This window comes from Delphinapterus leucas, chromosome 3 (assembly GCF_059928025.1).
Source record: "Delphinapterus leucas isolate spDelLeu-1000000601 "Yukka" chromosome 3, BTC_Dleu_Yukka2, whole genome shotgun sequence".
NCBI lineage: Eukaryota > Metazoa > Chordata > Mammalia > Artiodactyla > Monodontidae > Delphinapterus > Delphinapterus leucas.
The window spans coordinates 113180181-113203556 of NC_143131.1; the positions used below are offsets into that span (position 1 = coordinate 113180181).

General features: G+C 41.1%; 1 protein-coding gene and 1 pseudogene across 2 annotated transcripts in view; one reads left to right on the top strand and one right to left on the bottom strand.

Annotated features, from left to right (window-relative positions):
- Positions 1-1266: 1266 nt before the first annotated feature.
- XTBD1 (XRN2 binding domain containing 1) lies at positions 1267-10821 on the bottom strand. Its single transcript, XM_022588827.3, has 3 exons — positions 10550-10821; positions 9151-9250; positions 1267-4628 (listed from the first exon to the last, which is right to left on the bottom strand). The coding sequence occupies exons 1-3, from the start codon at positions 10786-10788 to the stop codon at positions 4617-4619; spliced, it is 351 nt and encodes a 116-aa protein (XP_022444535.1). The 5' UTR covers positions 10789-10821; the 3' UTR covers positions 1267-4616.
- The window catches only part of LOC149749644 (ADP-ribosylation factor-like protein 2-binding protein pseudogene), a 98495-nt pseudogene continuing 76436 nt past the window's right edge, over positions 1318-23376 (top strand). The window contains exon 1 of the transcript XR_016392465.1: positions 1318-11776. The product of XR_016392465.1 is annotated as an ADP-ribosylation factor-like protein 2-binding protein pseudogene (transcript). The remainder of the gene's footprint in view (positions 11777-23376) is intronic.

Consider the following 23376-nt stretch of genomic DNA (forward strand, 5'->3'; position numbering starts at 1 on the left):
GGACAGCAGTGGACCTCCAAGGGTCCAAGCTCTGAATCCTCTGGGGACACTTTTTAATTAGCGGCTTTGTTTTTTGTTATAAAAGTAGAACCTAGTCATAATAAATTTGGTAAGCACAAAGGTAGAAGGAAGCATGAGTCATTCTCACCACCTGAGAAGTTGAGAACAGCTGGTTTAAGGGGAAGTGAGGACTGTAGGTGTTGGTCCAAGCCCAAATGTTTCCAATAGTCTGGGGCCCAAAATTCACACCCAAAGTGATAAGGAATCCAGTCAGTTTACAGTATGAGACTCCAGGGCAAGCCTTCTGCCAGGCAGCTATGTTCATGGAGAAAGGAGCATACCCACAGCCTTTGCAAGCCCCAGACCCCTAGAGGTAGGGATTCCAAGGATGGCCACGTGCTGACCCCTTTCCCAAAGAGCCTGGCATTTAATTTGTGCTGCATTGTTCAGTGCCTGCTGCCATTTGTTCTGTCAACATAACTACTGATACGTTGGCACCTAATGGGTGCCAAGCTGCATGTTAGGTCCACCCTTTTGCAGCTTTGGGAATGGAGACTGGTCTGGTGGGGTGTTTATGGGTGGTCATTTTTATTTTATGTAAATTTTAGTTGAAACATTTCATATCTTCCAGCGTGGCCTCAAAGGGAAAGTAGGGCAGAAATGAAGCAGTTCACTAAGTGCCAGGTACTTATACAGACATTGGTTTTTCTACGGAATCCTCCAATAAGGTAGGAATCATCCACACAGTGCAGATCCCTACACTGAGGAACTCAAGAGGAAGGAATTACTACCAGTTCACAACTACTGGGGATAATTAAACTTCTTAAGAGAAAATGCCGAAGGGAAGGAAAAGTGCAGCCCTAACAGCATGAGATTTTGGTGCTAGCATTCACAGCAAAGCAAGGGCTTTAATCACTAGGCCCATGCAGTTCAAGGTTGACCTTACTGTTAATTGCCCCTCCACTAAAGCAGGGGTGGACCAAGAGCTGCCTCAGGGGACTTGCCTGGTGGTCTAGTGGTTAAGAATCCGCCTTGCAATGCAGGAGACGCAGGATTGATCCCTGGTCAGGGAACCAAGATCCCATGTGCTGCAGGGCAGCTAAGCCCACGCGCTGCAACTATTGAGCTTGCGTGCCACAACTAAGACCCGATACAGCCAAAAATAAGATATTAAAAAAAAAAAGACCCACCTCAGGCCCCTAACAGCTTCTTTCTCCTAGGCAAATAAGTTGAAGGGCCATATTCAAGGATATTTTTGGTTCACTGGCCTTTTTTTTTTTTTTACTAGGCTGGGAAAGGAGGATGGGACTTGGGCTGTGACTACCTGGATTATGTTCTAAAGAGGTAACCTTGTCTGACAGCACTATCAAGGAAAAAAGCTCTGGTTCACACGCCCAGGTCTAGAACAGGTAGGAATTAGCTCCTTTCTAATAGGAGCTTAAGAGTCTCAACTTTTACTTTGTTTGATTTCCGAGGGAATCTGTTCAGGTGATGAAGTCTTTGTTACCCCACCTCCTCAGATGGTACTCTTGTCTGTGAGCAAGGCTTCAGGCCCACCTGCATCTCTGATAGGAGCACATGCAAAGGACTGTGCCTCTACTGCTGGCGGTGTGAAAAAAAACCTTCCAAACCAAAATGAGAAAGGCAGTCAATACTGCCACCCCTTGCCCTGGGTGTCATAACTTAGAAGGGACAGAGTAAACTTTGGGAAAGAAATTAGCAGGCTTGCCTTTCATTTAAATAAATAGGTTCTCTGGCTATTTATTTTAATGAAAAGCAAGCCAGGCGAGGTTCTGTTTCTTAAGAGGGAGAGGGAGAGCATGCATTTATTTGTTGAAGGAAGCAATTTCCATACGACCACCAACCTGTTTAAGTTCTAAAATTCTCGCCTCTTAAGGATTATGTTTACTCTTATTCCTACAGAACTGAAAGGTATCCCTAAACTAGTCAAGAATGAGAGCCAGGACTAGATGACAAGATAACTAGATGACAGGCCTCAGACCCCAGAAGTTGACAGTCTCCTTCCAGACATAAGGGTACCCAGGCAGTGACTTTAGAGCTGGACAGCTGGGAAACACAAGTCACCTGATGGTTAGGGTATATATATCTCATGTCAGATACAACAATTTGTATTTTCACTGCCACTTACTACAGATAGCAAAGCAACAGAGGACGGGCAGTGAAAGTTAATGTGATTCCTCCCAGTGCCCACAGAATAGGTAAGCCACAGGTCCAAATGGATCCTGGAAAAGTTCAAAGGGAATCCTTTCCTTTGCAAAGGTAGGGAGTATTGATCAGGTGGGCCACAGACTCTGAGGAATGTTTCAAAAAGCAACTTTCTGGATAACATGAAAGGGCATCACTATTAACTGAGAACCCTAAACTGTACTGTTAGTATAGGTCACCCAAACACAGGTCTGAAATGCACAGGTCCATTTATATGTAAATTGTTTTCAATAAATATGTACAGGATCTGCAGTTGGTTGAATCCATGGGTTGTTCAAGGATCAACAGTACTTGCTTCTCAAAAGGTCTTGAGACTTACGTCTTTTAACAGATAAGATCCTCTCCTAGTCATTACTTGCAGTAATACTTCATTTACCATGTCCCTTCCTGTGATCTCACTTGATCCTCACCCCATCTTGGGGAGGGCTGTATATATGAAGCGACCAGTAGCTTGCAGCTTATATCTGGTGTGAGCTCCAGTTTCAGATCTAAGAGAGGGCCATTTTACTTGCACAAGGAGTGCTGCAATGCAAATTTTAGATTTCTATGCCACTTTCCACTCCAGAAAAAACAAAGGATAAAATTCTAAAATACTGATTAATTTTATAGGTGAGATAGCCACAGAGGTTGTGAAGGTAGGATGAAAAACAGGCAGCTTATCCTGGGAAGAGTAATGGGATCCTGAAACAGAAAAAGGATATTAAGTGAAAACTAAGGGAGTCTCAATGAAGTGTGGACATTAGTTAATAGTGTATCAATATTGGTTCATTAATTATAACAAATGTACCATACTAATGGAAGATGCTAGTAATAGGGGAAACTGTGCAGAGTATGTGGGAACTCTGAACTATCTTTGCAGACTTCCTGTAAATCTAGAATTGTTCTAAAATAAAAGCTTATTTCTAAAAAGTTTTTAAAAAGGGGCAGCTTAAACTGAGGAAATAGAGAAAACCCACTAGAAAATGGCACCAGAAAATTTGATTAACTAGAGAAGTCTTCAAAAACTATATAAAGACTTTGCAATGGATATGTTCCTGATAGGACATTTTATTTTATATCTTATAGAGAGGCCAAGGCTCACTGAGCACCGTGATTGGCCCTCTAACATCTTAATCCTTGCCATAGGTCTTTGTGGTAGGTATTTCTATGATCTTAATTTTCCAGGAAAGGCCACAGGAGAAAAGTGGCCTGTCAGAGGTCCTGAGGTCTTCACTTGGCCCATCCTAGTGGTCACTACAGATTAGAGCTAGAGGCTGCACAGAGATGTGGTATGCTGTTTGGCCTTAACCTTGAGCCATGGGTGAGAGTCATCCTACTTCTCTGCTCCCAGACACCACGCTCCCACAGTTGCTCTCCTCTTCAGCACTTCAGTGACCTGAGCTTACCAGTAGATTAAGCTAAGGCAGGCCCGCTGTTGTGTTCTGCCACCCTGTCCCGTACAGTGGTGAGTGAATCCTGCTGTGACTGTTACCTTGTTGCCCCCCAAATGAAGTCCCTCTCTGTGTTTATGCCTGGAGATAAGTACTTAAGAGTGGGTACTAAATAAGAAAGAGGAACAGGGAGGGGGTAAGAAACATACATCAACTGAAAGGGGGAAATTAATAAAACCAGAATGTCAGAGCAAAGCAGCACTGCACTAATAAGCAAGTATTTCTTGAGGGACTTTGTACAAGGCAATTCCTCAAGCCTAGAATACCGAGGCCTCAGGCTCCCTGCAGAAAAAGGAATATGGGCTTTATTCAGCGGCCTGGAAGGCTTTGTAGAGAACCTACAATCAACTGGCTGCCTGGAACAAGCTGTGGAATCTTGTGTCAATGAGTTTTAAAATAAGGCCTTTTTATAGGCTGCCTCTTCCCATGAGCTGGTAGATACCTGAAGCCTATGATTTGATTTTCACTCAACTCTTTAAAAAAAGATGAAGTGTGTGTGGCAATAGGGTACATGGATGGTGTAAACTTCAGGTAGAAATAAGGGATATGGTTTACCTCAGTCGGCGGGGAAAAAAGACCATAAAGCAGAATCACACATAAAGGTACGTTGTTGAAAAATCCAAAGTGTAAAATTCACTACCTGCCATTATTACATCAACATTAGAAAAAAAATAGGCATTTTTAACATTTTGACCAACATTCAAAACCTGAAAATAAAAAAGAGGGCATGATTTATAAATACATAAATATCCATGCATACTTTTACAATGATAGCTACTAGAAGAATGAGAACTTTTAAAACGCCAATCTAGACAAGATTCCCTTTCATTCCAATTGCCTCTTTCTTACATGTTGTTAATATCAAGAGTCTTAAGAGAGCTGCTGAGGTCAATGTCATGTTCATTCCAGCCTCCTTTCCAAGCCTGTAACTAATGATGAAAATGTGATGAATCTTCTGCCTTAGCTTTGATGCTAGGAAAAAAAGACAAAGTTAGTAACCATGTAGTCTAATGAATCAAATTCATAAATTAAAATACAGCAGTGATGCAATATTTATGTACTACCCAGATGGTAGGCAGACTCAGAAATTATTGAGATTTTACTACATACAGAAAATTCAGCAAAACACTGACCATACTATCCATTTGGAGGCCAGAGTCTAATTTTTTTGTCTTGTCACTTGTGATCTATAAATGTTCACAATTTAAAGTGATAACAGAAATACTTAAAAAATAACTTTTTCCATGGCATGCTCTGCAGTGAAGGCTTCTAAAAACAGAATCACATAAACACTTATTGTTCTAAATTAAAATCAGTTAAATCCAGATAGTAATTTACAACATTTCGCATTGAGTCAGGATATTTAGGAGATGTGAAGGTTATAGGTTTCTGGATTTCACACTGTTAGAAACTACAGAAACTGCATGTCTTCTAAAAGTGGTGAACCGAAGCAGATATATTCTTTCTGGGTACTCTCTAGCACCATTGGTAAATTTAAACTTGGCTTTAGACAACTTTTAAGCAGGGTGCAAAGAAATCATTTTGTCTGTCACCTTCTATTTGAATGGATTTCCTTAACATTTAGCAGTGCAAGTGAATCAGTCTGAGACTCTTTTTAGTAAGCAGAGCTTTCAAGGTATGACCTATTTCCTAGCTTAAGCCTGTCACTCCAGTCTTTGAGAAGTGAAGAAGCGAAATTCCTCAGCAAAAGCAAAATATAAGAGGGCTTTCTCTTTTTAGGAGAATGCAGTATCACCTAAAGAAACCATCTTTAGTCCAAAAGGAAAGAGAATCCCCTAAGCCGTCTCTCAAATTTCCAATAGGATAGACCAAGGCTATAGCAGAAGAGTTGCCACTGGCTTTGGCTGCTGCAAGTATGGTCTTTGACTCAAGGTGCTGGCAGGTGATTCACTCAGCCTGGGCACCAGGCAACAGACTGGCCTGTGGGGTCAGACAGAGCTTTTCTGGCTTTTTCTATTTCTGTGGATAAAGGGAAAAGAAAGGTAGCTCCATGGAGCATTTATCTTAGGATACAAGACAAAACCTGATTTAACTAATCTGATAAGCTGAAAAAAAATTTTTTTGAATACTCACAAATAGTTGCCATCTTATTAGAATCACATTTCTTTCCACCAATGGAGTGGCTGCTCCATTACTTTAGAGCTCGCCAAGACCGTATATAATGCACAAAAAGCCTCTTGAAAGGCAGGCACACTTGTGTTTCCAACTTCTTTCACATTTCATACTTAGTCACTTTCCATACTGCCACTTTCCCTCTTGGACAAAAATGTTCTTGGGGGGACTTCCCTGGTGGCACAGTGGTTAAGAATCCACCTGCCAATGCAGGGGACCCAGGTTCCAGCCCTGGTCTGGGAAGATCCCACATGCTGCGGAGCAACTAAGCCCATGCGCCACAACTACTAAGCCTGCAGTCTAGAGCCCGTGTGCCACAACTACTGAAGCCTGTGCGCCTAGAGCCCGTGCTCTGCAAAACAAGCCACCGCAATTAGAAGCCCATGCACCACAATGGAGAGTAGCCTCTGCTTGCCGCAACTAGAGAAAGCCTGTGCGCAGCAACGAAGACTCAACGCAGCCAAAAATAAATAAAAATAAATTTATATTAAAAAAATGTTCTTAGGAAAAATGAAGTAATTAAGTGGACAGATTTTTTGAGCCAATAATGATAGCTTCTTAGTCAATCACTCCTCTTTCTCCTTAAGACAATGCCTTGGAAATATAAACTCTGACAGTCTTAGTAATAGCATCATTCCCGAGTGAGCTGCTGCTCTTTGTTAATTATTGCTCATTAATGGGTAAAGCTGGTTGGTTAATCACAAAGTCTGCTAGTAGGTACCTAGGGAGGGCTGTTAGATAACTGAGACTGTTCAATATATTTGTGTCTGAATCCCCCTTTTTCAAAAAAAAATCATACACTGCAAATATCTGACAAATACCACCTGTCAGAGACCAATGCTCATTTCTTTTCTCAGATTCCACATCCCCCTTCCCCTGCCAAAAAAAAGAAGAGTTGGACAGACCACAGAGGTGTACTGGCCTTAAAACCGCAGAATAACCATAAAGTATTTTTAAAATCTTACTTTAAAGAACTTATGTCCCTAAGTTATCTTCACTATTCAGTCTCAGGATACCAATAATGCCAGGCGATTCATTTCCACTTGCTAGCTAGCTTCAAAACCCAACTAAAATTATTTTAGAGCTAAGGATCAAAGAACCATAACTGACCTTTTCAGGTGCATGGCTCAACATCAGTTTTTTTGTTTTTGTTTTTTGTTTCTGGGCTGGCAATGTTGCTTAATGTTTGCCAGCCTCTATTACATGCAAAAACCTCAGCAAGAAGACAAAAAAAACTGCTGCAAAGCTCCCAGGGCGCTCTTTACAGTGGGCTCTCAGGGTAGCCTTCAATAGAGAAGGGACAGCCTTCAACACAACACAGTTCTGTCACGGCACACAGATCAGATGACTTGTTCTCAGGACAAGCTTATCTAAAAGACTCTTACCAACTGGCAAAACTCTACACATCCTCTAAGTATCTCACTTTTCAGGATCAACTTAGCTTCATTTTCAGTGACATCAACGGTCTAAAACTTGGTTACTAAGAAAACATAAGTCTTATTTGAAGGAAGTTCAAACATATATAATTAACGAGTGCTATAGAAATACAGGCTCCCTGTAGGCTTCTTCCACGTAGCCAGGTGCCAATCATTAATTAGTCTGATGGCAGAACTGGTTTCAGGAATGCCAAAGTTCATTTCTGAGGACTCTTCTCTGGAGACTGACACTGTGCAATTGAAGTGTCAAAAATGAACATCCCAGGACAGGGCTCCCTATATTTCTGAGGTTCAAGACCCCTTTACAATGTTTATAACAGTTTAGAAACTCTTCTCCTCAACACACATACATATACTTCTTCACACTAGCCTATGGATAATGTTAGGGACATGCATATTAATTACAAAACCTCCTTAGTCTCTTCTGGAGTCTGAAGCCCAAATATCGTGAAGTGTTCTGACCTCTAATATTCCAGTATGACTGGAAAGAGACAGAGAAGTATAAAAAAATTTATGTGAAAATGGATCTTACAGAGAGCAGAATACCTCTTAAGACCAAAAGGCCAAGGAAAGAATCGGCCATGAGCAGTCAGGAAGTAAAGGCTCATCCTATACCCTGCCTGCCCTGACGAATGGGGTACAATCAGGTGGCCTGAAATTATCTAGACGCCCCATGCCTGGGCCCCAGGAACCTCACCGCTAGGATACTGAAGGACTTCCTAGAGGTTTTTAAAAAATATTATATAAGAGAATCCAAAAAGTCACAAACTCCCAATTCACAACGGCTCCCGGGCTACAAACAATAGACCTGTTAACAGATTTTAAAAACAAAATAGGCCCTTGAACACAACCTGAACTTTTGATTCCAGGTTCAATTAAAAAACAATACTTTTTTAAAGAAAAATATCTGAAATCATGCAGGGTGTGCTGTTTGGGGCTGAAGTACTTTCTGGGCAGCTGAGGATTTGATTAGCTCCTGACACTCACACTAAAGGGAATCTTTTTATATGCCCAGCTTCCCAAAAAAAGACCCAACTAGGGCTTACCTATGTTTCTGACAATAGAACTATAAGAGAGGCCAGCAGTCTTTACTCTTTTGCTTTGGTCGATTTTGTAAGCATTTTCTGAGCATCTTCTCTGGATTATGCCTATACCTGGTTTTGGAATTAGAAGGACTAATAAGCACCATCTCTTCCCTCAAGAAGCTTACAATCTGCTCTTAAAAAGGTCTGGGTAAAGTGCTAAAGAAATAAACTATGGGAGATGAGGAAGCAATTAATTTTGTTGCCTGAGGAGACCAGGGCAAATGAGAAAAACCATATCTTGGGAGATTGTGAAAAGCAGTTGGGACGCCCAGCCCCATCCTCTGAGCTTCCTTCTGCCACACTCTCCATGGCCCCAGCCAAAGGACCCAGATACAAGGCTTGACAGGCAGCAGCTCACCATGTAAAAAATCCACAGCCTCAGATCAGAACAAGCCTGGCAGAATAGGGAAAAGCTATGACGATATTACTCCATCTACATTTCCATCAGCAAGTCAGAGGGTCCAAACAGGTCTGGTGGGGTCCTCAACGATTGGGGTAAGGTTGAGTTAATGTTACCAACAAGATTTTTTAATAAGTGGGAAACTGTAGCACTCTAACCAACATTTTCTTAAAATTCAAGCAAAAAGCTCAAAACAGAATTTTCCTAAAGGAACTGAAGAGGTTGAGTTTATGTGTTACTCTACCAACAATGCATAATTTATCTACTGAGTTGTTCTCTAGTTATGAAAAGGCTTATACCAATTACAGAGAAATAAAACGAAAGGGCTTAGATTGGGGTAGTAAACAAGAGCATTCAGAAAATATACTCGAATACATCATCATAAAGGCAGGGGCCGTTAGCTCTATACCATTTCAAATGCACTTGGAAATCCTGTTTACCTTTTTCATTAATTCACTTCTGGTAGTAAATTGTGGCAGGTCTTCCACTTCAATCCCATCAGCCATTTCCATCACCTTGTCTAAAAGGTCTTTGTTGTAACTGCACGATAAAAAGTAGTAAGATAAAAACCGTGGAAGAATTATTGTCACTGTGGGCTAAAAAGAAATTGCAGGTAGCTGGACTATAAACTCAACTCTCAGAGGAACGATTTGATACTACTGGGGAAACTGACAGATGTTCAGCATCAAGTCAGAAAATAGTTCTTGCGCATGTGGATACAGAAGCAGCACTAGGGATGCCAGTGGAGCAGGTGTTTTAAGATTTACAAAACAAACAAGACTTACAAAAATAGAGGCAGTGTACCTCTGGCAGTATATATTCACGGATATGATATGAGGGCCAAAATTCTTTTTTATTTTTTTGAACATGTGGAGTATTGGTCTAACGAAATAACATTATTTGTTCATTTGTCCAATTTTCTGACATTTGCCTAATCTTGGATCCTGTTAACCAGAATTTACTAGAGGAACCTGGAAGTCAGAGAAAAGGGAGGGATACAGCAGGCACTGCTTCCCCATATCCAGTTCTAATAACTCCCCAAATTTGAAACCACCACCAAGCAGCTTAGGGCTGGAGGGACCATGTGACCAGACAGCCATAAGGAGCACAGAAACCAGGACTAAGCCAAGTCATCTCATTATCCTAACACAATTTCAGGAAATGCTAAATAAAAGGATGTGGGAGCCTCAAGATTTGCCACCTGCTTCATGGAGTGGCAGAGGGAGCGCCATTTCAAAAAGTCCCTTGAAGGCATTTGTTATTTTGATAAAAGGAAAGGCAGAGAGGCAAAGACTGCTTCTTGCTACAGGGTCCAGCAGACTAGGACATGGGGAGAAAAAGACAAGGGCCGCAGACTACATCCTGCCATAAATGGTAAAATCCACCAATCCTGCTAGATGCTGCATGACCCTAGGTATGTCTCTTTCCCTCTCTCAGCTTCGTAGATGTAAACTGGAGATCTGTTTCTGTCCCTGCACGTTTGCCATGTGGAAGAAAGGAGCTAATGAACTTAAAATGCCCTCTGCAAAGGTGACAGTTTGAAGTAATAACAATGGCAACTCGAACGCCTAGCATGTATAGAGCTCTTGAGAGATGATAGCCTGTGCTAAGTGCTTTTCACCCTTTAAGACTGTAGTCATCACAACTAATTTTCCAGATGAGAAAACTAAAGCTCAGAGAGATTAAGTATCTTTCCAAAGGATTGGCTAGGGTGGAAACCTGCCTTAGGCCTGTCTGGTACGGTTGGAGTTTGGGGGCAGGGTCAGCCTTGGGCAGGGGTCAGCCCTGCGGGAGGACTGCGGATCGGGACAGGGTCAGCCAGCCGCCAGGGGTCCGCACCTGCAACCCAGGAAGAGGTGGTTGGCCCAGACCATGGAGAGGGACAGCAGCTGGTCCAGGCGGCCGCCGCCGTCTGGCGGGTCGCGGTAATCGGGCAGGTGGCGCAGGATGAATTCCATGCGGGCCTTCCATTGCTTCTCGCTCTCCGAGTAGGAGCGGAACTGCTCAGCGAAGTCGGTCGCCTGCCGCACACCAGAAACCAGCTCCTCCACGGCTGCAGCCGCCTCGCCACCCACCATGGCGCCCTCCGCCGCTGAGGGCCGGACCCGCCCACCGCCTTCCGTACACGCACTGCGCCACCTCCCCGCAGCTAGAAGGGCCGCAGCTGCGAGCGACTGCTCAGGAAGACTGGTCTGGAGCGCCCTCGGCGGGCGCGGCGGCCTCACCCGGCCCGGCCCCTCAGACTTCTGCAGCTGCGGCGGCCCCCGGAGTGGGTCTACCCCAGGGCTTCAGGGGCAGTTCTCGGCCCACCCCGCGGGGAACCAGTAGGGAAACCGAGGCCCTCCCAAGCACAGAGTAAGGGCGGCCCTCTCCAATTCGGCAGCCGGATGCCAGCCAGGACTGTACTGTGTCCTTGGCCTGGGAATTCCCCAGGCACCCGGCCCGCAAACCGATGACCCCAGTTCTGAGGACGTATAGGTGTAGCTGCTCTGGATCTACTTTTATCGATTCCCAGAGGTCTCGACACTCCACCCAGGTTGTGGCCCGCCTTCCTGGAGCCAGTAATCCGTCCAACTGAATACCTGCCAGACCCTTTGCTACGTGCTGGAGATGCAGTGAGAGCAAATTCAGAGCACTGCTCTAACGAACTTTACAGTCGTGAATACTTAATTGCTCAAGGGTAACTTTTCAAAGTTGACAACTTTTAATAAAGAAAGGCCCTGAGTGCTAGGACCATGAATAAGCAAGAGACCTGATCCAGACTCGGAGGTCAGGGAAATGATGCTGGAGAGCAGAGAGATGAACAAGAGTTAATTACATGAAAAAGAGTAGGGCACTGCAAGAGAGACTGGCCTGGTGAGAGAACTGTAAGATCTGTATGACAGATCCTAGAGTGGGGGACAGTGGAGGAGATGAGGCTGCAAAGATCACCAAGAACAGTAGGTCATGGAAGGAGTTGTGGTCTAGACCCTAAAAGGAATGGGGAGCCACTGAAGGATTTTAACCAGGTGTATCCAAAAGATGCTGGGAGGAGCCAAAATGGATGTGTCAAGAGGAGATGAGCAGGTGAGTTGGCCTAACTCTGCCGTCTGTCCTAGGGTCAGGGATACCCATCGACAAACAGAAGAGCTTCCTCATAAGAGGTGCATTTCCCATCCCGTTCAAGTACAATAACTGGGAAACCGCTTGAGCCTCCATCAGCCTTGGGAAATTATTGACCTAATAGGCTTCCCCATCATCCCCCATCAAATGTGGGGCAGAGTACAGAGCTGAGCCTAGAATCCAGGATCCAGGATTCCAGGGTAGGTCCTATATTGTGAATGAGGCCGAGGGGCAGAGCCACCTATGTGTTGTCTGCTGCTTCTGCAGCCTCTGATGAGACATCAGGGCCTCCAACAGGCAGAAACCCCATATAGAATGGAAATATCAGGCAGTCTTATGAGTAGACTGTGCCTGTAGAACCAGCATCAGGCTCAGTGACATCCCATTGTGGTTAAAAATAGGGAGGCACACTACTCTCACCCTGGTGAACAGGAAGAATGTGAACAGGGCTGTGAAACCAAAGACAAACTCAGCTACTCTACATCAGCCAGGAAGAGGTGCCCAGAGCTGGGGCTCCCAAAACTGAGTGCAGATTATATCTCCTGAGGGCCTTGTTAAAATAGCAGATTCCCAGGGAGTTTCCTGGTGGTCTAATGGTTAGGATTCGGCGCTTTCACTGCCGTGGCCCAGGTTCAGTCCCTGGTTGGGGAACTGAGATTCCACAAGCTGCATTATGTGGCAAAAAAAAAAAAAAAAAATAGTGGACTCCCAGGCCCATCACTGGATGTTGAGTCTAGGCTCCAGGTAATTGATTCCATCTGCAGCTGGCCAAACTTTGAAAAATGTTGGTGAGGGTTCTTGGAACCAAATTCTGGGTCACCTGATTGTATGGTGGAGAGGTTGACCCAGAAATAGGAACCTGGGCTTTGTGACCAACAGCTGCAGCTACACAGCTAACTCCGCCCCCCAGGGTGTGAAAAAGCTAAGAGGTCATCCAGCAACTGGCTCATTTAGCATCATCTTTGATAATGATGAGACATATGAATATGTGTACCTACATACAAACATATTCAGACATGCATGCAGGTTATAACAACTCAGAAGTACACAAATAGGTATTCTTTTTTTATAATATGATCTTGTTAACATTATACTTTCAAAACGTAAGGTAGCCTAAAATGATTAGATAATATTAACATTTTACCAGCCCCTGCGGCAAGTCCAATTACTGCCCAGTTTATTGTTTCTAACTCGTTTCTGTGATTCAGGTTTTCTTAAAGTTACTTACTTATATAGACAAGGATCAGTTTTCCTACTTCATCTTCATTTAAAAACATCATTATTGATATATAACTCACATACTATAAAATTCACCAATTTAAAATACTCAATGGTTCTAGTATATTCACAGATTTGTGCAGCCATCAACACAAATATAGAACATTTTCATTACCTCAAAAAGAAACTCCATACCCACTAGCAATTGCTCCCCACTTCCTCAAGCCCCTGGCAACAACTAATGAACTTTTTATCTCTATGGATTTCCTATGCTGGACGTTTAACGTAATGGTTTCTTGTGACTAGCTCTTTCACTTACGGAATGTTTTCAAGATTCATCCATGTTGTAGCATGTGTCAGTACTTCATTCCTTTTTTATGGCTGAGTAACCTTCCATTGTATGAATATACCTCATTTTGTTTATCTTTTCATCAGTTGCTAGACATTTGGGTTTTTTCTACATCTTGGCTATTATGAATAATGCTGCTGTGAACATTCATGTACAAGTTTTTATGTGGACATATATTTTCAATTTTCTTGGTATATAGTGGATTGCTAGGTCTATGTTTAGCTTTCTGAGGAATTAACAGATTGTTTTCCACAGTGTCTGCACCATTCTACATTCCAACCAGCAATGTATGAGGGTTCCGATTTTTCTACATCCTTGTCAACTCTTATTATTTTCCCTTTTTTTGATTATAGCCATCTTAGTGGGTACAAGGCTGTATCACATTGTGGTTTTGTTTTGTATGATGTTGAGCATCTTTCATGTGTTTATTGGCCATTTGTATATCTTCTTTGTAGATATGTCTATTGAGATCCCTTGCCCCTGTTTTTTTTTTAATATCTTTATTGGAGTATAATTGTTTTACAATGTTGTGTTAGTTTCCACTGTACAACAAAGTGAATCAGCTATATGTATACATATATCCCCATATCCCCTCCCTCTTGAGCCTCCCTCCCACCCTCCCTATCCCACCCCTCTAGGTGGTCACAAAGCACCGAGCTGATCTCCCTGTGCTATGCGTCTGCTTCCCACTAGCTATCTATTTTACGTTTGGTAGTGTATATATGTCCATGCCACTCTCTCACTTCGTCCCAGCTTACCCTTCCCCCTCCCCATGTCCTGAAGTCCATTCTCTACGTCTGCGTCTTTATACCTGCCCTGCCGCTAGGTTCATCAGTACCGTTTTTTTTAGATTCCATATATGTACATTAGCATACAGTATTTGTTTTTCTCTTTCTGACTTACTTCACTCTGTATGACAGACTCTAGGTCCATCCACCTCATTACAAATAGCTCAGTTTCGTTCCTTTTTATGGCTGAGTAATATTCCATTGTATATATGTGCCACATCTTCTTTATCCGTTCATCTGTCGATGGACATTTAGGTTGCTTCCATGTCCTGGCTATTGTAAATAGAGCTGCAATGAACATTGTGCTACATGACTCTTTTTGAATTATGGTTTTCTCAGGGTATATGCCCAGTAGTGGGATTGCTGGGTCATATGGTAGTTCTATTTTCAGTTTTTTAAGGAACTCTTCTCCATAGTGCCTGTATCAATTTACATTCCCACCAACAGTGCAGGAATGTTCCCTTGCCCTTTTTTTAAAAAAAAAAAAAAAAGACTTTATTTTTTAGAGCAGTTTTTGGTTTACAACAAAATTGAATGGAAAGTACAGAGAGTTTCCATATATCCCATCCTCCCCTGATCCCCACCACACACAGCCTCCTGCACTACCAACTGCTCTCACCAGAGACACATCTGTTACGTTGACACATCATTCTCATCGAAGTCCGCAGTTTATGTTAGAGTTCACACTTGGTGTTGTACATTCTGTGGGTTTTGACAAATGCATAATGACATGTGTCCATCATCATACTAACATTCGGAATAGTTTTACTGCCCTAAAAATCCTGTCAGTGTTTTCTGAAGAGCAAAATTTTTAATTTTGATGAAATCAAATTTATTATTTTTTTTATGAGCCATGCTTTTTTGTCCTATCTAAGAAATCTTTGTCCTATCTAAGGACAAATCTTTGTCCTATCTAAGAAATCTTTGTCTAACTCAGTGACCTAAAAATTTCTGTTTACTTCTGGAAGTTTTATAGTTTTACGTTATAGGTCTGTGATTATACTTTTAGGTCTGTGATTCATTTCAAGTTAATTTTTGTATATGATGCAAGGTATGAGTTGTCAAGAGCAACAAAGAATATAAGATTTTATCCCACTTACAAGCTAATAGATTACGCTTCCACAGTTTCAGTGGGTGCTGGCAAAATACTTAAGACTCTTAAAACAGAGACAAAGTACTTTGAGACTCAGAGCACAGCAAACATGAGTTTCATGTTTGTATTGGTTCCCCTTGTCCCATAAGTCCCACAGGGGCTATGCCAAAGGGCCCAGGTAGATAAGGTACAAACAGGTACACACAGTGGGTTTATATGACCACTGAGGAACCCCAAGTTTAAGGAACATCAATTTTTTTTTTTTATTTATTTGGCTATGCCGGGTCTTAGTTGTGGCATACAGGATCTTCAGTTGCGACATGTGGGATCTAGTTCCCTGACCAGGGATCGAACCCGGGCCCCCTGCATTGGGAGCATGGGGTCTTAGCCACTGGACCACCAGGGAAGTCCCAGGGAACATCAGTCTTTTATAAAGGACTGTAAGCAAACCTGCTCAACCTTTGCCCCAGAGCAATACATTATCTTTTTTATCTGGATGGTAAACAAATTTACCCTTTGCTCTGAAGGTAGACACTATCCCTAGGATGCTTCATGGACAAAACATCCTTGAAAAGACAGTCTGGAACAAAAGGGCAGTTAGTGTCTAACTCTTAAGATGTGCAGATACGTGAGAAACCCATGGAAAATTATTTCCCAGCATAGGTTGAGATTTTTTTTTTTCTGCATATGGTTGTCTAACTGGTCCAGTACAATTTGTTGAAAAGATTATCTTTTTCCCATTCAATTACTTTGATACCTTTGTCAAGAATTAATTGACCATATATGTGTGAATCTATTTATGGACTCTCTATTCTGCTTCATTGATCTATGTGTCTATCTTTGTACCAATACCATAGTGTCTTGATTACTGTAGCTCAAGAGTTAGCAAGCTTCTTCTGTTAAGGGTGGGCTACATATAATTCCTGTTGTATACTTTTTTTTTTGAATTGTAGAATTTTTTCTTTTTTATACAGCAGGTTCTTATTAGTTATCCATTTTATACATATTAGTGTGTATACTTTTCTTGTTTCTTTTTTCGGCCATTTAAAAACATAAAAAGCATTGTAGCTTATGGGCCTTACAGAAATAGGCTGCAGGCTAATTTGGCCCATGCTGTAGCTTTATAGTCTTTCTTTTTTTTTTAATATTTATTTATTTGGTTGCACCGGGTCTTAGTTGCAGCACGCGGGCTCCTTAGTTGTGGTATGTGAACTCTCATTTGCGGCATGCATGTTGAACCCGGGCACCCTGCATTGGGAGTGCAGAGTCTTATCCACTGCACCACCAGGGAAGTCCCTATACAGTCTTAAGATCAGGTCGTTTAAGGACTTCCCTTAAAGAATCCTCCTGCCAATGCAGGGGGACATGGGTTCAATCCCTGGTATAGGAAGATCCCACATGCCACGGAGCAACTAAGGCCCATACACCACAACTACTGAGCCTGTGCTCTAGAGCCCGCGAGCCACAACTGCTGAGCCTGCATGCCACAACGACTGAAGCCTGTGCACCTAGAGCCCATGCTCCGCAACAAGAGAAGCCACCGCAATGAGAAGATTGTGCACTTCAACGAAGAATAGCCCCTGCTCACCACAACTAGAGAAAGCCCGCATGCAGCAATGAAGACCCAACACAGCCAAAAATAAATGAATAAATAAATAAGTTTATAAAAAAAAAGATCAGATCATTTGAGTTCTCCAGCTGTGTTCTTACACAAAATTGTTTTGGCTATTTTAATTTATTGCTTTTCAATACAAATTTTGGCATTAGTTTCTCAATTTTTAGAAAAACAAAGCTGCTAGGATTTTAACTGGGATTGTATTGAATCTATAGATCAACTGGGGGAGAATTAGCATCTTAACAATATTGAATCTTCCAATTCATAAACATGGTATATCTCCATGTATTTAGGTCTTATTGTTATGGTATATTTTAAAATCCGATGAAATATTAGATTTAAAACACATTTGCCACTTTATTTGTTCTTCCTTCATTCTCTACTTCTTACTTTCCATCTGTATCATTTTTCTTCTACCTGAAAAATTTGTTAACATTTCCTTTAGTACAGGTCTGTTAGTGGCAAGCTCACTTTTTGTCAAACTTAAAATGACTTTATTTTGCCTTCTGTATTAGTTGTATGACTGCATAACAAACTACCCCAAAGCTTAGTGTCTTAAAACAGTAACCATTTATTATCTCACAGTTTCTTCTTTTAAAAAAAAAAAAAATTATTTAGCTGCTCCAGGTCTTAGTTGTGGCATGCAGGATCTTTAGTTGTGGCATGCAGGCTCTATAGTTGCAGCATGCACGATCTAGTTCCCTGGCCAGGGATCAAACCCAGGACCCCTGCATTGGGAGTGCAGAGTCTTGCCCGCTGAACCACCAGGGAAGTCCCTCACAGTTTCTGTGAATTAGGAATTCAGGTATGGCTTAGCTGGGTGGTTCTGGTTCAGGGTCTCTGCTGAGGTTTCAGTACATTTGCTGGTGAGTACTTTAGTTATGTGAAGGCTTGTTTAGGGCCACAGGAGCCACCTCCAAGATGGCTCAATTACATGGTTGTTTGTCTCAGGTCTCAGTTTCTTACTACATGGACCTCTCCGCAGGGCTGCTTGAGTGTCCTCACATGGCAGAGGTCTTCCTTCAGAGTAAGTGAACGAAGAAAGAGTAAGGCAGAGCCACAGTATCTTGTATGACATGGACTCATCGGTAACATACCATCACTCTAACTTATTCTGTTCATTAGAAGTAAATCACTAACTCCAGGGACTTCCCTGGTGGTCTGGTGGTTAAGACTTCACCTTCCAATGGAGGGGTGCGGGTTCAATCCCTGGTCAGGGAACTAAGATCCCATATGCCTCACGGCCAAAAGACCAAAACATAAAACAGAAGCAATATTGTAACAAATTCAATAAAGACTTTAAAAATTGTCCACATCAAAAAAATCTTTTTTTAAAAAAAGAAGTAAATCACTGAGTCCAGTACACATTTGAGGGCAAGGTGTTTTAGGCTCCACCTTTTAAATAGAGTGTCAAAGAACTTGTGAATGGATTTTATAAATTTATTTATTTATTTTATTTTTGGCTGCGTTGGTTCTTCATTGCTGCACGCGGGCTCTCTCCAATTGCGGCGAGTGGGGGCTACTCTTTGTTGTGGTGCACAGGCTTCTTGTTGCAGTGGCTTCTCTTGCTGCAGAGCATGGGTTCTAGGCGAGTGGGCTTCAGTAGTTGTGGCACACAGACTCAGTAGCTGTGGCTCACGGGCTCTAGAGCGCAGGCTCAGAAGTTGTGGTGCGCGAGCTTAGTTGCTCCGTGGCATGTGGGATCTTCCTGGACCAGGACTCGAACCCATGTCCCCTGCATTGGCAGGCGGATTCTTAACCACTATGCCACCAGGGAAGCCCTGTGAATGGATTTTAAACTACCACATCTTCTTTTATTTAAAACATTTTTTTCTCTTCTCTTCTTTCCTCTTCTTTCTTCTCCTCCTTCCTCTTCTTCCTCTTTCTACCCCTCCTCTTTCCTCCTCCTCCTAAGGTGATCTTCTAGAACATTCCTCACCAATTCTTTTAATCCTGGGCCTGGAAACCTTGAGAGAATTCTAGAAGATACTTTAGAAAATACTCTAGAATACTTCTATTCAATTCTTTTACCACAAATTTATTTCTCATGTCTACATTGCATTGGTTAGTAAGTATAGCAGAACCTAAATATTAGTGTCTCTAGTATTTCCTTGTTAAGTAAAGTTTTGCTTTTCTGCTGAAAGAAAAACCTATTTTTCCATTTTGAGGAAGTATCCGTTGATTCCCAGTTTACTGAATGTCTTGTTTTTAATCAAGAATAAGTATTTGGGGGCTTCCCTGGTGGCGCAGTGGTTGAGAGTCCGCCTGCCGATGCAGGGGATGCAGGTTCGTGCCCCGGTCCGGGAGGATACCACGTGCCGCGGAGCGGCTGGGCCCGTGAGCCATGGCCGCTGGGCCTGCGCGTCCAGAGCCTGTGCTCCGCAACGGGAGGGGCCACAGCAGTGAGAGGCCCGCGTGCCGCAAAAAAAAAAAAAAAATATATATATATATATATATATATATATTTGATTTTATCAAATGCATTTTCAGTATTTATAAAGTAATTACATGATTTTCTATTTAGAACTATTAATATGATGATTTATATTGATAGATTTTCTAATATTGAACCTTATTTCCATTTCTAGAATAAACTCCATTTGGCTGCTGTATATATTCTTTCAGTGTGTTTCTCTGGATTCTGTTTGCTAAAATTTTATTTAGGGTTTTTCCATTAATATTTGTGAGTGAGATTGGCCTTTTTTTCTTTATTCTTATAATCTTTATATTTTGGTATTAATGTACTTATATTTGCTTTATGAAAATAATTTGTAAGCTTTTCTTCTTTTTTTAGAATCCATTGGAATCATTTGTTCTTTAAAGATTAGGTTTGTTAGAATTCCCCTGTGCAACAATGAGCCTGGTGTTTCTTGGGGTTTTTTTTGGGGGGGTGAAGGGTAAGTATTTGACAAGTTTTATCAATTTACTTTGACAAATTATCTAATAAATTATTTATTATAAATTATATATTACATCTGTATACTTATATTTATTTCATTGAAATTGTTTTGACAAATTATTTTATGGAGATTGGTGTATTTTGGTTTTCTATCTTTAGTTTTCTGATAAAATTGTACATTTCATATAGGTTTTCAACTTTATTTGCATAAAATTGTATAATGTATTCTGTTATGGTTTTTTGTTTTGTTTTTTACTTTCTAATGTTTGTTTGACTATTTCCCACCTGTAATTTCTTACTTGAGGTATTTGTATATTTCCTCTCCTTATTTAAATGATTAAATTCGCTTGAGACTGACCTAATTTACAGATATTTTTTCTAAGAACAAGTTTATTTATTTATAAGTTCTACTTTATTTTTGTTATATTAACTAATTAATTTCTGTATTTGTCTTTCCTTTGGTTTACTTTTAAATTATTTTTCTAGATTTTTGAATCAGCTGTTTAATTCACTTATTTTCTTTCATTTATGTTGATATAAACATTGGAGGCTATTAATTTTCCTTTGAGTACTACTTTAGCTATATTCATAGATTCTTCGATATGATATGTTCATTATTATTGTTTTCTAGAAATTCTACAGTTTTGAATTTGTATTTTCCCTTTGATCATGGAATTATTTTAGACCTCCCACACACCCCCAAATAGAAGGGCACTTTTTGTTTGTTTTCTGAATATGTTATACATGTCAGTGTTTATTGAGTTGCTATTATAGGATGCTATCTATATTCTTTTTACTGTGGGAATTTAATGAGGTTTGGTTTGTGGCCTATTTATAATCTTGTGTGTATGCAGGAATATCCCAGAGCACTTGAGAAAAAAGTATGTTCTCTATTCTCAGGGCACAATATTTGATGCATATCAATAACATCTACATTTTTTATTGTGTTTGTTGGACTTCTAGATCCTCATTTAATTTTGACCACTTGATCTGTTTTGGATTGAGAAAGGTGAAATCAAAGCCTTCTATTATTATTGTGTGTTGTGGTGGGATTTCTTTTGTGTTATGATTCCTACTCATCTTGTGAGAAACTCATAGAATTTAAGCTGTGTTAAGTAGTTCAAAATGGAGTCACAGTGGCCAATGTGAATTTCCATATTAGTTGTTTTGAAACATCTGATGTAGGATTGTGAGTGTCTTAGTGTTAGAAACTAAGAGTGTTACTTTAGATAAGAAATTTGTTTGGTAACATCTTAGGAAAGACTTCACTGGGACAGAAGGTACATCAGATAGAGACTAGACTCTCTGTAGTGTAACCATTATACCCTACCGGTGGACTCCTTAAAATAAGACCCTTTAGTCAGGTGACTTGAAGGCTCTTTGCTGGAGGACCCAACTCCAGGCTGCTGAGAGCTGTTCTACACTGACACTGCCAGAGACTGTCAGAGCAGAGGGCAACTTCTCACTCAGGCTTGTTGTGAGACCTGTTGAGGGACTGGGGACCACTGCTGAGATGCCTCCTTCTGAGGACTTCCGCTTGGAGTGGTTCATTACCCCTTTTTTATTTTCACTACTTTGACTAACCTGTGTTGTGCATTAATTGTGTGCAGTAGACCAAGTGATTATGCATTGAGTATTGGCTGTTTCATACATCTCCAGTCCTGTGTTCTTACCTAGCCTTACCGCTGGGCCCTACCACAGTGTGTCTTTGTCTAAATCTCCTTGTATCTCTATGGTTCTATTATGTGAAAGTTCCTGCTGTGTTATTTGGTACATAGATATTCATAATTTAAATTTTCATGATGAATTATAGCCTTTAGCATTTAAAAGTACTTCTCTTTACCTTGTTTAAAGCTTTTTGTCCTGAATTCTGTGTTGTTAGATATTAAGACTTTTAATGTTTGTATTTTTCTGGTATGCTTTTCTTTGCCCATCCTTTCATTATTAACCTTTCTGAATCATTTTGTGTATATAACCTAGAGTTGGATTAGGCTTTGCAATCTACTTTGAAGACCATTTTTAAAATAGATGAGTTAAACCCACTTATATTTATTGAATTGACAGATATATTTGGTTTCAACTCTGTCATATTATTTTATGTTGTGTTTTCATTATATATTTTTGAATTTGCCCTTTTTATTAATGTAGTTTTGATATTTAGGAAGGTTTGTATTTTTGGCCTAAAAGTTACCTTTATAAAATACCCTCAATCCACTCTTTGGGGACTGTATCTTGATTCCCTACTATGAGCAACAATAAAATTATCTTTTAATTTCATCCTCTCTGCCTCACCCCTCCTCCATCATTTAGGCAATAGAATTAACAATCTTAGTGTTTATGTTGCATATGATTAAGCTTCTACTTGATTTGGAAACTTTAAATACTATCCTTTGAATCAAGTAATTTGAGGTGATCAGTAAACTCATTCTTATTCCTATCTTCTCTCTTTCTTCTTCAATTTTTTATTAGTAATGAGAAATGTCTGCAATATTAAGTAAGGCATGTAACATCTGCATCCTGATCTGTCACCCTAATCTCTATGTTTGTTTCATTTCTACAGTTTAATACATTCAGTGCTCAGGGAAGGTCCTTTTACCCTGATTTCCTCAGGCTTGCTTAGGGGTGCTGAGACTGCTCTCCCGTGGTTCTAGCAGGTTCCTCTGAAAGAGCTCATGAGAATGATATCCTGACTTCTTACAGATTTTTAAATGTTTGTCTGCAGGCTTTACACCGGAAGATCAGTTTGGCTGGATAGAATTCTTGGTCTTGAGGTGTGGCTCCACTGTTTGTGGTAGTGATTGTTGCCCTGGAGAAGTGGTGGAAGGGTGGAGAGGTGGGGCCGGTGGGGGGGTGGGACCTCTCCGTTGCCACAGTCTTGGACTTCTGACATGGACTCCTTGAGAAGTCACCTGTTCTCTGGATTTCAGAGCTTGGTTGAGGAGAGCTTCTCTGTTTCCCACATTTCTTTACAGCCTTTGTCTCTAGGAAAATGGACCCACTTTTAAAAGTTTTCTTTTTTTCCAGTGCTTTCCAAGACTTTCCACTGTCCCCAGTAATCTTGCTTTGTTCAAAATGACCTTGTTCTCATAGTTTCCTTTCAGAATAGGGTCATTCCCTTCCAGAAGGGAATCATCGCTGGAGATTTCTGCTCTCTGAGGCTCTACATCCCCTCCTCACTCAAGGTTTTTCACCAGCTTTGCTGCTCATTTTCACCTCTGGCTGCTCTGAACAACACTTTGGAGGTTGCATTTTTCTCCTGGTTTCACCACATGTGTAGTTGGCAGGCTTGTTGTCATCCTTGTTGAGTGTGAGATAGTTCAGAACTAAACTGCTGCCATGTTCCTTCTGAAATGGAACATTTTCCTATTTTAAAATTATAATAAAAAATCTTCATGCCACTAAAACATCCTTTCAACTAAACCTCAATGGACATCAGGGTCTTTTTTTTTTTCCTTCTAAGAAACTCCTAAAAGTGAAATTCCTGGTTCAGAAGGGCATGCACACTTTTAAAGCTTTTACTATGTTTTGCCAAAGTACCCCCTAGAAAGTTTATACCTAAGTTTCCATATCTACCAGCCACAGGCTTCTTCTTTAAAGCCGGT